We start from the raw sequence: 16,573 nt of genomic DNA, 5'->3' as shown, positions 1-16,573 counted from the left end.
CATCTAATTTCAAACCGAATTTATCGGGTGGGTTTTGTGGGTCGGATCCTTTACTTTTTTGCACATACGTATATGTATTTAATTAGAGTTTTGTTATATACAAGCACAGTCGCATACTAATATATGTATTAATATTGATTTATTCATACTTAAAATTTAAATTAACATTATTTTTAATAAAATTTATTTTTTAATCAATTACATCATATTGATACACAGATTAATACATAATTATAGTTACAATTATATTTTTCTATCTAACTATCTATTGGTCTTAGTTACAACTTATGAAACACTTGAATAATAAATAATTTGTTTTTTCTTTTAAAAAAACCCTGGATTTAAAAATGATTGTTAACATTTCTTGAGAGATGAGTAAGGATGGAAAATAAATTATAAATTACCGAGAGACGGTGGTACTCGTGATTTTAATTAATTAATTTACAGCTTTTGGAGCTGTGAAATTTGCTGTCTTCCCGACGAATCTTTAAAGCTGCTGAGTCAGTTTAGCAGGAATTAATTAACTGGAACGCCCATATGTATATACACGTCTTGTTTCATATAGTTTAGCCTACATATATAAATATAACTTGATCTTCACCAGCATATATATATATATATATATCTGTGCCAGTGCTAAATATATATATTTTACAGCAATTAATATTCCTGCCTCGAATCCCTCCATGTATTGTTGATCACGTGGATTTGATCAACTCTCCTCTTGCGTTGCGTATTCCAGTAGTACTGGTGCATGCATAAAACCTGGAAACTAATTGGCCAACCCTTTTGTTGTGAACTCCTCTTTGTTATATATGGATCACCTCTCTCTACGTACACCTTCCTCTCCTCATCTTCCTTGCTTGCTTTTTAACTGAAACTTAAACTCCCCCAGTCCTACTCACATTCAGTCAGGTAGAACCCTTTTTCTGCTGCAAGTTTCAGGAGCTAATTAATTATTAAGTTGGGGTTTCATTGATCACAAGTATGAAAGGTATTTCTCTTTTCTAGCTAGAGTTGCATCATTATCATGAAGTGATCATCAATATTGCATAGTATTTTATTTTTTTCATCTTAGTTTCCAATTAATTATATTACTCTTTCACTTGATCATGAATTTCATCCAATGATAAAAATGAACTAGTGTTTTGTGCTCATACTGAATGTTTTCTTCTGCATATGTGGTGCCATTAGCATATATATATATATATATATATATATATATAGTTCCATGTACATTATACCATGATTAATAAAGAACAAGAAAGCAATGTCTTCTTTTTTTATTTTTTTATTTGGTAATCACTATGATGCCAAAAAGATGAGCATTCATTCCCCCAAATGGTACGATGCTAAGTTGCTAACGCTAGCTAGCTGGATTCAATTCCCCTCTCTCTCTCTCTCTCTCTCTCTCTAAATGAGGATCAAGAGTAGCCAAGACAAGCTGGGCCTTCGAGTGTTAGAAGAATGAAAGGGACAAGATGTTTATGTCATATCATCATGATCATATCTTTATTTGTCTGTTCATTCAAGCAAAAGTTCTAGTCATATAAAGGAGTCTTGCATTATAAAGAATCTAGTTTTCTTTTTATTGTCTACTTATAGGAATTAAATTATTTGCATTAAACCTTAAATTAGGTGGATTAATAAATAAATTATAATGAATGTACGTACGTACGTACGTACGAAGGAGACCACATTTAATGTTAGGATTCCTGCAAAAGAAGATATTAGACTTGAAAGACACTATATTATATATCGTACGTACTTTGTTCAGTACTCATGCTGTTTGCACCGCCCATTGCCTGTTGAAGATCGCATGATCTCTCTCTCTCTCTCTCTCATGTATGATCCGTCTTTCTTTCCCAATCTTGAAGCAACTTGTTGCGTTTAGGCAATGTTGTATTGCTTGGAGGCTACGTTTGTCACAACCTTAATTATGGGTCCAATAAATCAAGGACCAGCTGTTAAGATGCTACGTCAAACATTTATCCAAACTCATGTATGACATATATGTCTGTATGTTATATAAATGAAAATATTTATTTATAAATAAATTCGATAAAAGTAAATCTATCAATTAATATAATTTGATACGATAAGTCAAATTATAAAATTATTTTTAATATAAAATAAATCTAACAAATTTTATAAAAATATATTAATTTATAAATTTACTTTATATAATATTTTTATGTATATAATAATTTTCATATATATATAGAGTAATACTATATATAATCGTGGAATGTATAAACGCCACACAATCGTTTTGAAAAAGAATAAGATTAATAATTAAAAAGTTAATTTTTTTATATATAAATCTCATATTAATTCATTTTTTTAAAAAAAATTACATGAAATTTATATACCTATAGCTATAAATATCATTTATATATATATATATATATGCTGTCATTTCTTCTTTTGACTGTCCAAGTAGGTCTCCTAGATATACGTGTCATATGTTTATATGAATCTAATTTTTCATGTGCGACCTTTTGCCCTTTTTCTTCTTTTTCTTTTTATTTTTGTTTTCTTTTTTTCTTTTTTGAGAGGGTTAATCATGGAGTAAAACTGAAGTAATAAAATTATAAAAGTTGAAAAGCCATGAAAGACGGTACTCCCTTTGTTCGGCACAAAAGTAACCCTGCAGTTGATTTGATATCTTTCTGAACATGCATGCATAATGAATGACTGATCTCTTGTGCTACTTTTATTATTATTTATTTATTTATATATTAATAAAAAAACGTTTAGAGAAAGAGAATGATCAAATACTAACATGTGTACTTCTTAATGATCAATTAATTATCACATAGTTTTCTACCCACCAAGTTTAGTGGAAGTAGTTAAATTTTTATATCTGAGAGTCCGAATTCGTTTGGATTTAGAGAGTGTTTCATCTTATCTTATTATTATAATTTTTTTAAATTTTCATATAAAATATAATAAACAATTCAATTCTTTTAAATCTCAATTCTATTTTTCAAATTTTAAAATAATAATAATATTTTAAAAATATTTTATTTAATTTTTAATTTTTAACTAAAACCATCATATATCGTATCTGAATCCAAACGAGTCCAAATGGTAACATATAAATAAATATGCGTGTCGATATTTGGTAATTGCAAAAATCTATTTACAGGATTAATTATTCATACATCAAATTAATATATTATTAACGTAGAAATATGTCACACTAATGAGTTAAAAGATGTTCATATTTGAGTTTTTTTTTTTATAATTATACAATAAATAATATATTTACTATAAAAAATAGAGATGTTGATAATAAAATAAATTTTATAATTTAATATATTATGTCAAATCATATCAATTTATAATTTTTTTTTTTTTTATAAAATCTGGAGATAAATGGGATGTACCTTGCGAGGCAAGTTGTGAATATATGAAGTTACTGGTCCCAAAGGCCAAGCGATGGGGACATGCATGAAGCATGTCTTAGATTTCTCTCTCTATATGGCAACTCATGCAACTTGCAAGCAAGCCAACTACTTCTTGCTTTAGTTAAAAGCTAAGCCGTATCAGTTTCTCTTTTTCAATGCTAATTTATTAAAGAACCGATCTGATGATAATACATGCCTCCAATCGACCCCACAAATCTCTAAACGTTGTGGCTCCCACTTCCTTGATTTACTTGTTTTTGATTGGTTAATCAATGGACATCATTGCCCAAATCATTTTTTGGGTCAAACTTGGGTAACTTTTGGTCAAACTTGGTGTAGGTCCTACTCCCAGTTATTTCTCTCTCTCTACCTATGTGCTTCTTTACGTGTTTCGTTTTTTTACCGTCAGCAAACGCACAACACTTGAAAAGCTTTGTTGGTAGTCCCGAGGCATCTTCGGTCCTGGTTCCGACATCATATCCAACCATGATAATATTACTGTTGTGATTGGTTTGTTCTATGTTTTTGTAATACCAAAGACTTGGAAAGAAAAAGACAGGTATCTCCAAGATAACGTGACAAAACTATGCATGTCTTTGAGAAGTTATTTAATATTTGCGTGGAAAAATGGAGATTGAGACCGCCAAGGACTCGGGTCTTGTTTACAAAATCGCGTTAAGCAAAAAGAAACTTATGCCCAAAGCCCACCACCCTTTATCTCTGGTCACTGTATACGTCTTTTGGTAGTTTTGTAAACTAAAGCAAAGCATCTCCGCTGTCGCACACCGCCTTATTCTCTTGCTTTCCCTTGTAAGCATTAGCCTTTCCTTTGCTTGGAATTCAGTTGCTGCTTTTTATCTAATTTAGTTTATTACAACTAATAATGTCGGTTTTGATCTTTCTGGGCAAATATCAACCTAAAGTTTGGAATATCTGCCAAGGCATAGACATTAACGTGGTCGGATAGGTGATGCATTTTGTTGTTTCCATTTCTGGGTTTTTGTAATTATACCCTGCTTAGCCTTTCTGGAATTGGTTTTCGATGAGCGTGTGAATATCTGGTGGTTTGATGATTGGATTGTTGGTTTTGAGCATTTGAACTTCACTTTCCTCGTTCGTTTTTCTCTTTACTTTTTTCTGATGATTGTTTCAGTAAATACTAAACGGTTTCCCGAAGATTTTTTCTGAAGCTGCAATCTTAAAAACTACTCTGCCTTCTGGTTTCTGGATTTCATTTTCGTCAATTTCGTTTGCCAATCTTGTTATTGTTTCCCTAGGACTCTTATAGGTTCCTGATTTTTTTTTTTTACTTTCTTCATTTCTATGGTACTCTGAGTTCGACAAGAAACTCTCCCTCTGTTTTTTGTTTTCTCTAAAATTGTTCAAGTTCCAATTTTTTTACTCCATTCCTGTCGTATACAGTTTTTTTTTCCCTTCAAACTTCCCTTTCATTTCCTTCTCAGCGTGAGAGTTTGGAAAGAGTGTCCCGTCAATTACAATCGAATTGAGTGAATGATTCGAGGAAAATTAACGCCATGAGTTTTTTAACAGGATCCTCAAAAGATAGTTGGCACCCAGTCATGTCTTCTGATACAACAACCCCAAGTTACTGGCTGAACTGGAGGCTCTTGCTTTGTTCCCTATGGCTCCTAGTTTCGACTGTTTTTGCATTCATTCTGATATGGAAAAACGAAGGTTTCCCCAAACGCCCTAGTGGAGAAACCCAGCAAGAAGAAGCAGGAACTTTATATGAGGATGAAACTTGGAGGCCATGTTTGAAAGGGATCCACCCTGCTTGGCTGCTGGCATTCAGAGTTGGTGCTTTCTTTGTGCTCTTAGTATTGCTTATTATCACTGCTTTGGCAGATGGAGGAGGCATATTTTACTTCTATACTCAGTAAGCTATTCTTTCTTTATGCGATTGTTTCAAACTTTGAAAAAAATTGCATAATAATCGGCTTAGAATTTTGAATTTATGTAATTATAAACATTTTTCAGAACTTTCTGTTCATTCTATATTTGTGATGTGTTATACGAAATGAAAGGAAGAGTCTGTTTGCTACTCCATTTTGTCGGGTCATCTGCATTGAAATTAGTATAGTAAGGATTTTTTCAAGTGAAGTATGATATGCAAACAACTGGAAGTGTGTTTCTTTCAATGGAGTCCGCAATATGCCCAAAGTTGGCCAAGAATCAACTTAGATGTTCATCCTGCTCTGAATCTTTGTGTCATTCCAATTTTAGTTCATCTTGTGACTGTAAAGACCATGTAATTCATTGATGGTTTTTTTTTTTTTTTTTTTTCTGAACAGGTGGACTTTTACGTTAATCACCATTTACTTTGGGGTATGTATTGCATCTTCAGAGAGCTTTCTCCCAAATTATTTTTCAGTTATATGATTCACTCTTCTCTCCATTTGTATCAATTCCTGAATCGCTTTCTTATTTATGTATGCTACTTGTTTATGATGTCAATTTCCATGAGTAGCTCGGATCGCTGCTCTCCATGCATGGTTGTTACCAACACCATAAGAAAGCTAGCGGTGACAGGGTTGATAATGTAGAGGTAGATACAGAGCTAGGTACTTGTGATGCTACTCCGCATGGAGAAAGTTCTAAAATGTCCAACCCATCCAAAAGCTCAGGCCATCATGAACAAGGCAATCTACGCAAACCTGCAGGCATCTGGGGTTATGTCTTTCAAATCATTTTCCAGGTAATTTATTAAGTTGCTAAAATTTAAAAATACAGTGCCTTTGCATTGCTTGGCTATGCACCCATTTTACATCTTCTATGTCTCTTATTGCCTGCTAGCGCTTCTGACAGCAAATCCACCCTTTCGCAACTATCTAATTGCAGAATTAGTAATTGTTGGGATGGATCAACTTCTAAAGACTAAAAGTTATATAAATAAATGAATGTTTAATCCATGTCCTATTGAGGCAAGAGGCTCAAAAGGCAGGACTGTTTATTTAAGTAATTCCTTTAACTTGTCAGTTGAAATGGTTCTGTGGCCCTTCCTATGTGATATTACAAACGGGAATAGCTTGGGTTGAGAAGCACCAAATAGATTGGAGTTGAATGGAATACTGTGCTTTTTGCCTCTTATGTTAAAGAAATAAATGTAATACATTATTTTTCTTCCATACACTATTTTGACATTTTCTTACTCTTCTCAACAGATGAATGCAGGTGCTGTCATGCTCACAGATAGCGTTTTTTGGTTCATTATTGTTCCATTTCTTTTGATCAGAGATTACGAGCTAAACTTTGTAAGTATAATAAAGAGCTTCAATATAGTTCTTCATGATAATTAGTTTATGATTGTATCCAAAAAAAAAAAATACTTCTTCCAAGTAATTTTTAAGGGTGGAATGGTCAACTCGAAGCAGGAACTGTGTGGAGTGGTTGTATTTCACTTAACATTAGAAATCATCTTATCCTCCTTTGGATTAACCCAGAATCTATTGCAAGGTTAATGTTGTAGGAACCCAAAAGAATCAAACAATTAATTAAACACTACTGGACAGAGACCTGATCTGGTGTTCCATAAGCTAAATGGTTTAAAACTCTGGAAGATGAGCATTCTTTCATTGTATCTTCCCAACATATGAATCTTCTCTCTTCCCCCTTCCATACTGTTGAAACTATTGATCTAATAGCCCTTTTGTCTTGTTTCTGCAGTTGGTTATAAGTATGCACACAATCAATGCTGTTTTCCTGCTTGGTGATACAGCTCTGAATTGCTTGGTATGTTATTGTAATCATTTAAATCCAATGCTCGTTTTCCAATCCTCTTCATGAATATATTTCTCATCATAAGTTCTTTTTCCTTTTCAGCGGTTTCCTTGGTTTCGAATGGGATATTTCTGCCTATGGACAGTTGTTTATGTCATTTTCCAGTGGATAGTTCACGCTTGTGTTAAACTTTGGTAAATCCTCATCTGTGATCTTCATTAACCCAACAACTATAATTTTTTATCATCTAATATTTAACCCTTTTTTCCCTTGAAAAAACAGGTGGCCATATCCATTTCTTGACTTGTCATCTCCCTATGCTCCACTCTGGTATGTAGTCTTAATCCCCTTTGGTGTTCCCACAGAATCTTTTCCCAAAATTTCATTTAACCCGGAAGTTTGTATAAAACAGTTCTTACACACAAAGTTGAGGCATCTTGAATCCATAACCCATAAATTTTTTGTAATTTTCTTGTGTCTCAAGTCATTCTGTCAGAAGTTGGCACCTAATAAAGTAAATGCTAGGTTAAACAGACTTGTGGTTCTTCAGCATTATTATCCAAATACTTTTAGTGTGTCCGATTTTTGAGATTGGTTGTTTGAGAGTGAGATAAGATGAAATGATTTTAGATAAAATTTGAATAAAATATTGTTAGAATATTATTTTTCAATAAAAAGTTGAATTGAGATTTGAAAATGTTAAATTGTTTATTATATTTTATATGTGAATTTGAAAAAGTTATAATGATGAGATGAAATGAGATGATTTCTCGATCCAAACGACCCCTTATGCTTTTTACCTCCTACATAGAATTATTATCATGTTTATTCACAAGAAAATCCAAATTTACCAAGGAGAAAATATTTCTTTTTTCTGTTCCACGAAACATGTCCTCCTCCCTCATCTTTTTTCCCAAATTTTTTGACTAAGGAGTAAAACCATTAGATTTCAGATATATTTGATCAAATTGGCTAACTCCCTTTTATGCTGTACTGGAATTTGAAGGTACTTCTCGGTGGCACTAATGCATATCCCATGCTATGGCATCTTTGCTCTGATTATGAAGCTGAAACACTTTGTGCTGTCAACGAAGTTCCCCCAGTCCTATCAGTGCATGAGATGACTTGGAAAAAGAGACTTTATGAAGCAAAAACAAGCTTTAAATTCTCTACAAAATCGTAAAATTTCTTCATAGAAGACAAAAACATATCAGAGACAACATTGGGCAATCATTGATTAATGCCTTAAAACTAATTCTTCAGTATAGATAGATACACAAATGGTCAAACAAGGTAGTATTAGTTTGTTCATGTATTCATTCCAAGAGGAGTGGTATAGATGTAAGAACAGATAGCTATTGAAAGAAATTCATTGAGGAATACTTTTCTCCTCAAACTCTCCTTTTACATGCATTCTAGCATTGATTCTTGTGTTAATCATTTTACAAGTTTTTCCATGTGAGAATGATTGCCAAATGCCACCCAGCAAGTTCAAACTAAACACATACTATTCGCAGCTGAAAAGAATCCCAGCCTGTGAAGCTCAGAATCATATTGGAAGTGGTGATATTTTTAAGGCTAATGTCTCTTTTGGGTGTTCAAAAAAATGAATAAATAATAACTTTAGATTAAAAGTGGCTGAAAGGGATGCTTGTTTTATCATGATCAATATGCTTTCTGTAATCATTTATACTTCCCCAACTCCAAAATAGTTTTAAAATAGACCTGTATTTTATTTTCAGATAAAGAAAAATAAATAAATAAATAAAGGAGCGAAGAAAGCAAAGAAAATTAAATAGAAAAAATAAAAGAGATGATAAATAACAAAAATGCCATTCAAATTCAAAAGAAGATAATGAGAAAACAAATTAAAATAACATAAATGCTGTTATAATTATTAAAAAAAATGAAATTACATAAATGCAACCTGGATTCAAAGCCATAAAATGCAGTCAAAAATTACATAAATGCCATATAACAAATTGCACAACGGAATACAAAAATGTCTCAAACTGTACGAAAAGAGCCAGAATTATGAACAAAGATGTATCGGCCATATAGCCAGAAGTGCTCCTTTGTCTTACCAAACATTGCCTATTAAAGATGCAACTAATAGCCCAGTAAGAAAGAGAAAAAATTCTCACCTTGGCTACATCAATACGTGGGCTAAGCCAACACTCAATTATTGAATATGATACCCATAGGCACAACAAATGACCTTGTTGTTTTCAGATCGAGTACAATAATGGATGATACAAATGCAACTACAGGTGATCACAGAGACGTGCTTGGCAAGGAACCCATTAATATTACATTATCACCGTCTTTATGCTCCATCTTTTCAGGCTTTGCCTTTGCAAACAGTCCAGAGAACAATCCTACAGACAGCCCAGAATTGGTTCTCCTCCCCAGCAAGCCCAAAGCTCTACTACCCTCACCACCCTCTTCCACCCTAATTTGGACCCCACAAGAGCAGTATGTGAGCTTTTCGAAGCAGGGCTTATGGAATAATGATTTGCAAGATGTACACCTTTCAACCTCGGCTTCCTGTTGATTATTTTGCAGGTCAAGCAAAACCACTCTCAAGTTCCATTAAGAGAAAGTCAATTCGGAAAACATACACAGAGAGACAATTAAGCATAAAATAGATGTATGGTTAGACAGTGATGGTGCGCACTGAATCCACTAACCGATGGCCCATAACCTGAGCATGACTTCGTCTATGACAGAGTTAGCATAAGAAATATCATACAGTACTCATTTTCAAACGCATAGACCTAAAGACAGTAAAATCATGCAAAATTAATTTGTGGTATATTGTACAGAAGCCCACCTGAAACGGAAAAATGAGAGCAGAAGGATCATTACAAGCTTGTCGAGCACCACATGGGACTCCTACATCACAGCAGATGAGGCATTGCTCTGTAATATGCTCCAATATTTTGTTTGAGACAGTTTCCACCATCACAGGTAATGCTGCCATAAGAATTGATAGATTAGGACTGCATGGAGACATATTTGAAAGGAAAATATAATATTGTCTTTCTGATAAAAGAAAATATACGAGGCCAATATTAAATGTGCTCAGCAGATCATCAGCACATGAAAAACTTCAAGCCTTGAATCATCTAGTAGGATCTTTTCTTTTTTCTGAGAGGCCAGAGTTATTTCATCCTCAGAAAAGATGCGATGACAACAAATAATTGTCATTTTCCAAACAGTGTATCATGCCGCTCTTACCAAAGGCAGCAATTGGTGCTACTATGCCAATGTTTACTAAAAGGTACGCCAACTTACTGGAAACTGTAATTAATTACACCTCATGGGTTGCATGGGCACGTATTTCTCAGGCTATGTTTCCATACCACACCAAGATTTAATCCAGAAGCAGTACAAGCAGACACCATCAAACATAAGGGCATAAGATTTTTCAAACTTCCAAAGAAAACAAGAGTCCTAAACTGATGATAAGAAGCTAACCTGCAAAGGCCCCTCTGGAAAGATCAATGAGGTCTCTAAGTGCAAAAAAGTCATTGCTTTCAAGAAGGTATCTTCGAGACCCAAGTCCTTTGTTGATGGTCCTACGAAATGGACAACGAACATATGGCAGCATGGCTCCTATTTTTTTCCTGACACCCATAATATGAAGCAGGGCTGGGACCTTTGAGAATAGGAAAGGATTAACTGCACTAACACAAAGCATGGGCTGCAAGATAAAAGTCATTATGGACATATATCAAGGTCCCCAATAAAGTTAAGTTGAAAATGAAAGATTAACTTGATTTTAAAATGTGTAAAGAAAAACAGACTAAAAAATAATTTATCATGCACGTCAGTACACTTCCTGTGTACTTCTCACTTTTTCTTAATAAGATTAATGTAACATAATATTATAACGCATGTCCCTGACAAAATACACAGCAAGTGCATAACAACATTTAGTCAAGCAACATAGGACTATAACTCGTTATTTATTTACTACCTTTTCCCTATAACATTTTCTCACAGAGCCATTTCAGGAAAGAAGAAAAAAATCCCGGAATGATATAGATATACAACCTCGTCATGATATTTGAGCCTAATCTGGTCGAGTGTGTGGAAACTCTAAGGAGGGAGAGAGAGAGAGAGAGAGAGAGAGAGAGAGAGAGAGAGAGAGAGAGAGAGAGAGAGATGACAAGGGAAAGGCAAGATATTTAGATTAATTGTCAATTCTAATAGATCTTGGAAAATCTCAAAGAAGCCTGCTTTCAATATCAATTATGAACTTGTCTACAGCAGTTTTTTTCCCTTTGCCTACAAAAAGAAGGCATTAGAGTTGGAGATAAGGATATCAATTCGCAGAACTAGGTGCTGCATACACGCAGTTATATCTGTGCTCACTATTAAATATGATAACAGGATTTATATAAAATCGAAGTCTTGCTTTTTGCTAATTTTTTAAAGAGCAAATGAACAAAATACTCTCTAAATGCTTCTTACACATTAGATCTCCACTAATTTACATGCATTAGGAAGCTAAAGGTAACAACGTTCCAAACCATAAAGAATGAGTGTCAGTCTCCAAATTACCTGATCATGAATAGAATCCAGATACGATTTAGCCAATTGAGAAACTGGATATAGGGTAAAATCCCAATGATGCAAAACTCTGGCTGGTAAGACTGCAGTCTCATTTGTATGGCATGAAGAGCAATATAATTGACCACTGTATTCACAAAGTCGAGGCTTGCCCCAACCAAACGTCTGCACAAAGTCTCTCATCAGACTCTTCCCATCATCAAAATGTTTGTGGCATCCAGCACATGTATAATGTTGTGCTTCTAGCATCTGTTTCATAGATTTGTAGGGATGAATTTCAACAATAAGTGATATGGTCTCCCCTAATGTGGAAATGTTTTCTGTATCTTCCCTTCTAGCAAAAGATGTAGACTGGGGCACCCGCGTATTTGACAGGGGAGAGCTAGGAAATGAATCTTGTGATGACAAAAACAAAGCCAATGCACTTGGGGTACGGGAAAATAACCTGGAATGGAGAACTGAACGTAAACAATCTTGAATAAGAACACTTCTCTCTGATATAACATTAGGAGATGCATTCCCAAAAATCTTTCTGGATTCCTTTTCTACAGAAGACCAGGGAGAAGGTAGAATCCAACCTTGATCAGCAAATAATGTTTTCAGTTGACGATATAGAGTAAAAAAATCACGGTATCGTCGTTCAACCTCCCATTGATCCTTTCCACTCCACACTCTTATTTTATACACAGTGTATTCCTTCACTCCAACCAGCCTTTCACTAAAGGAGATATCTCCCTTCTTCTGTCTTGCACCAACCACTTCAACCCCATCAATTCTCATTGAGTGATGAATGAGTGGGTAAGAATCATCTATACCAGAAGTAGAAGCCGTTGACCCTCCATCTCTTAAAGGTAGAGACAGCTGTGACTGAAACATTGTATTATCAAGAGAGAATCTAGCCTCAGGAGTCTTGCCAGAGTCGAGTAAGATTTCTTCCATTTCATGAACAACCTCATCATAGAATTCATTTATATCAAGATTGTCTACCTGCAGAAATTGGAACAAAACATTAGAATAACCAGATTAACCATTAACTTTGAAGGACCATACACAAAGGTTTACTAGCAGAAAAATTTAAGACTGCCATAGCACATACCCACAGATGGTAGCTGATCAACTATACAAGTGCACAAGCAACATGACGCATCAACTAAGATATATAATCAGTATACATTATATATCCAGAATGTGGACTAGATTCCAGGAACCAAGTTCCGAAATGAGAACAAACAAGTAAAGCAAATTGTTTTGGTTCAGTTCTAAATTCCTGGTTCCAGCATCAATTTTGTGCATTTTATTAAAATATCTCTAAATATTTATGAATTTCCCATTATCACCTACATGACTATGTGAATATGATTTTTAAGACTTACCCATCAAAAAAGAAATTAGGGGATGCTTGGGGGATGAAATGAGATGAGAATTTTATGAATAGTAGTGCAATGGTTTGAGTTAAGATGTTTATTGGGTTTTGGGAAAGGAGAGAGAAAAAGTTGAAAAAGAAATATTATAAAGTTAAAATATTGTTAAAATATTTTTTTAATATTATATTTGTTTTTAAATTTGAAAAATTAGTATTATTTTTTGTGTTTTGTTTGGAAGTTTGGGAAATTTGTAATAATTAGGTAATGATTAGATTAAAAAGTTAAAGATTTGAAATTAAAATGTGTTCGTGCACTTATCAAAAAAAATTTAAAATGTGTCTGTGTTTGAATGATATTTGGGAAGAAAACTATGAGAAATTTTGAGATGAGATGAGATAGAGTGTTTCCCAAACATGCCCTTAATCTTTAAAACTTAAATCTGTATGCATATCGAAGTTTCCAGAACAAAATGACACGAGAACCTAAACAGTTTAGTCTTTCAATCATAAACTAGACAGAGTTACAACACAAATTACCAAATCTAGTTCTTTAGCTAGCAAAAATACAACTACAGAGGAATTAATCACTGACCTGAAGTGGAGTGGGACGACCATCAGAAAGATCAGCCGAAACAGGAGGGTTCGAAACTATCTTCATCTTATTTTCAGACACTGATGACATTAACATATTCTTGTGATCTTCAAATAATTGGGTGTCTATGTTTTTAGGGAAAACAGTTGAGTGGGAACCACATTGATTAGTTGTGATATCAGAGAGGTCCAAATTTTCTTTTGAATTCCCCAAATCTTGATTTTCTAAAACTTGGCGGTCGTCAATGCCAATAACTTCATCAGTTTCAGTAAAGTGATGCCCCCTTTCCATGCCACCATCCACAATGTTCAAAGCCATCTCCACAGGTACTTCTTCTGCAGGTTGCTCCAGCTTCATTTGTAAGACAGTGCTTGCAAAACATTCAGATTCGTCAGCTGCTCGAACTTGATTGTTGGTAACAGTAGTGTCTCTCAGATCTTGATCTGGTTCATTGAAATTGGAAGAACCATTAAGAATCACGGAAGCATTTTTTGTATATCCATCCAATTCATCAACACCTTGAACTTGATAACTGGTTTCAACATGGCCCCTCACATCTTCTATTTGTTCTGCTTCAGCCAAATTTGAAGCATCATTTGGGGTCAGAGAACAGATATCAATATCATTATCCAATGCATAATCACCTTCATCTTGTTTCTTGGCCAAAGGCATGTTTGCCACAACTTGTCCGTGGTCCATTTGATCAGTACTTGGAACCCCGACGAATAACTCATAATTTGAATTCTGAAGGTTTCCCTCAACTTTAGGTATATGTTCTTTCTGGTCCTGGACTGCATCCAGTGTGAAAGAAACCTGTGTACCTCCCCCCATTTCTTGCACGAAATCATCCCAATCTTCCGAACCAAATGCCACAGATGAGTTCATGAGCAATGGATTTTCATTCTCCACTTTTGCTTCCCGAACATGATGCATGTTTCTCTGAACAAACAAATCATCCACACACTCATCATCTGCACCATGATCATACATCGATTCTTCACCCTCCGAATGCTCATATCTTGATGATGTTCCCTCTTCTTCCCTCTCTGTAGCCCTTCCATCAAACTGAAAATCAGGTAGCAAACTCGACCCATCATAGCAACTACCATCCCCTTCACCAACAGACCTAGATGAAGAACCCACTCCAACTCTGTCCCTATACAGGCTCCCTTCAACGCTACCTTGAAATACTCCTAACTTACCATCTTCTCTGGACCCTATAGAATCTTCATCATCGTCTTCACTACGTCCACCTTCAACCGAATCATCATTGAACCCCACAACTGACCCACTTGCAACCCCCAAAGCTATAATTTCGTGTGAAATGTCAAGCTCCCCAGTATCATACAATTTCAACGTCCTACTAGCTCCACTATTTAACCTCGCCTCTTCATTTACAATATTTACTTCGCAAAATTCAACATTTCTATCTCCTGAACTTTCATCACCGAGACCAGAAAGTCTTGGGTCCTCTTGATTCCTATCAAACCTCCCTCCCAAACTAAAATTCTCTAAACCACTATCACTCCTCATAGACCCAAACAACTCGGAATCCACGCAGTCATTAAACACGGAGATTGTGCTACACATGCTCGGGGTGCCCATTACCGAGTTGGCACTACAATAGCGCTCGAACTCCGACTCTCCACATGACGAATACCGCGAAGGAGATGGAGATACGGGTGAGGCATCGCCTCCATCGTCCGATTTCGGTTGGGGGAAAGAATCGGACGGGTCAGCAGAGGCAGACTTGGCAGGGTCCCCACGAGTCCCCTCCCCATCGATCATCGGGGAACTCGGTAAATCAGAAAATAATGATTGAAAAGTAATGGAATTGGAGTTGAAAAGTGAGGGAATCAAACCTACCTAGGATCGACGGCCGTGACGTGATTCGGTCGAGGATGGATAGGCCCCTCCCGCATACAATTGAAATGCAATCACGATCGTTGAAGAAAAATATAGAAGATTTTGGAATCAGCTGGAAGGAATTTGAGAATGAGGTGGATTTGGAATGACTAGCAACGAGGAAGGAAGAAGAGTAGGAGGAAAACGAACCTGGATATATATGTAGAGATTAATCGAGTGCTGACCTCTGAGCCCTGGCGATGTGGACAGAAAAAGTGAGAGACAGTAAAATTATATTAAAAAATCGTTAATGTTTTTTAATTTTAAGAAATTAATCTAAAATATGAACAATAAAATTAAATTAACATAATAAAAGAGTAAAACATATAGCATAATTTTTTTTTCCCAACAGTTTTTCAATTTTCTTTCTTTTTCTAATAAATAATTATATTAAATTTAAAAATACACGAGGAGGGAATGGGAGAAAGCAACAGAAATCCTATTGCAATAGATAAAAAGCATAAAAAAGGAAATATATTCCTTAAACTAAAAAAGGCAATTTACAATCTAATTGATAAACTAACTATTTGGATGAGACTTTAAACAAAAGCTAATAAACATGGACATTGCAATCCATCATTCAATGTTGTTAATGGAAACCTTGATGTCATATTTTCCCAAACTCTTAGTTAGGAAAAATACATAGTCACTAATTAAAATTGAACAATCTAAGTTGACGACAATGCATTAAAGATTTTCATTGAAATTTGAGCAAGTGAGACTTACAATATGATTTACAAGTATCTGAATCAGATGATACTGAGTTGACAAATCAGTATAAAGATAGTAAAAAATCGTGATATTTTTCTAATTGGGATAGTTTTGGGTGCGTTTCAATATTTTGACTAGAATTTTAGTTACAGGTATTAGAACTGCAAATATGATCCCAATTCAGAAAGTTCTTTTGATGCGTACATCCTTTTCGAGGCCAAAATCTATTGTTTTCCCTCCGATTCCTCATTTTCAATTAATTTTTTATTTTTT

The 16,573-nt window shown here is 34.7% G+C and overlaps 2 protein-coding genes across 6 annotated transcripts; one reads left to right on the top strand and one right to left on the bottom strand.

Moving 5' to 3' along the window:
• Positions 1 to 828: 828 nt before the first annotated feature.
• On the top strand, positions 829 to 8,558 carry LOC122280391. Of its 4 annotated transcripts, XM_043091273.1 has the most exons (10): positions 3,934 to 4,223; positions 4,337 to 4,380; positions 4,965 to 5,310; positions 5,726 to 5,759; positions 5,902 to 6,129; positions 6,596 to 6,685; positions 7,098 to 7,163; positions 7,254 to 7,345; positions 7,434 to 7,481; positions 8,158 to 8,558. In XM_043091273.1, the coding sequence occupies exons 3-10, from the start codon at positions 4,994 to 4,996 to the stop codon at positions 8,273 to 8,275; spliced, it is 993 nt and encodes a 330-aa protein (XP_042947207.1). In that variant the 5' UTR covers positions 3,934 to 4,223; positions 4,337 to 4,380; positions 4,965 to 4,993; the 3' UTR covers positions 8,276 to 8,558. The 4 variants fall into 4 exon arrangements, with proteins under 4 accessions (XP_042947206.1, XP_042947210.1, XP_042947208.1 ...); XM_043091272.1 differs by lacking the exons at positions 3,934 to 4,223; positions 4,337 to 4,380 and adding an exon at positions 829 to 994; XM_043091276.1 differs by lacking the exons at positions 3,934 to 4,223; positions 4,337 to 4,380 and adding an exon at positions 3,610 to 3,748.
• A 540-nt stretch (positions 8,559 to 9,098) lies between these two features.
• On the bottom strand, positions 9,099 to 15,798 carry LOC122281200. Of its 2 annotated transcripts, XM_043092534.1 has the most exons (6): positions 15,740 to 15,798; positions 13,685 to 15,662; positions 11,721 to 12,716; positions 10,632 to 10,857; positions 9,985 to 10,127; positions 9,099 to 9,698 (listed from the first exon to the last, which is right to left on the bottom strand). In XM_043092534.1, exons 2-6 carry the CDS (start codon positions 15,470 to 15,472, stop codon positions 9,426 to 9,428), a joined length of 3,426 nt encoding a protein of 1,141 aa, XP_042948468.1. In that variant the 5' UTR covers positions 15,473 to 15,662; positions 15,740 to 15,798; the 3' UTR covers positions 9,099 to 9,425. The 2 variants fall into 2 exon arrangements, with proteins under 2 accessions (XP_042948468.1, XP_042948467.1); XM_043092533.1 differs by lacking the exon at positions 15,740 to 15,798 and having other exon boundaries at positions 13,685 to 15,733.
• Positions 15,799 to 16,573: the final 775 nt, after the last annotated feature.

Source organism: Carya illinoinensis, chromosome 11 (assembly GCF_018687715.1).
Source record: "Carya illinoinensis cultivar Pawnee chromosome 11, C.illinoinensisPawnee_v1, whole genome shotgun sequence".
NCBI lineage: Eukaryota > Viridiplantae > Streptophyta > Magnoliopsida > Fagales > Juglandaceae > Carya > Carya illinoinensis.
This window is presented reverse-complemented; position numbering and strand designations above follow the sequence as displayed.

Bases quoted from the DNA above. Each gene is read 5' to 3' on its own strand.
- LOC122281200 (XM_043092534.1), bottom strand. From the start codon at position 15,472: ATGATCGATGGGGAGGGGACTCGTGGGGACCCTGCCAAGTCTGCCTCT. The intron at 12,717-13,684 runs GTCAGTGATTAA...CAATTTCTGCAG, and splicing joins GTCGTCCCACTCCACTTCAG to GTAGACAATCTTGATATAAA. The intron at 9,699-9,984 runs GTGGGCTTCTGT...AATAATCAACAG, and splicing joins CTCTCATTTTTCCGTTTCAG to GAAGCCGAGGTTGAAAGGTG.
- LOC122280391 (XM_043091272.1), top strand. The intron at 5,760-5,901 runs GTATGTATTGCA...TTCCATGAGTAG, and splicing joins TAATCACCATTTACTTTGGG to CTCGGATCGCTGCTCTCCAT. The intron at 7,346-7,433 runs GTAAATCCTCAT...TTGAAAAAACAG, and splicing joins CACGCTTGTGTTAAACTTTG to GTGGCCATATCCATTTCTTG.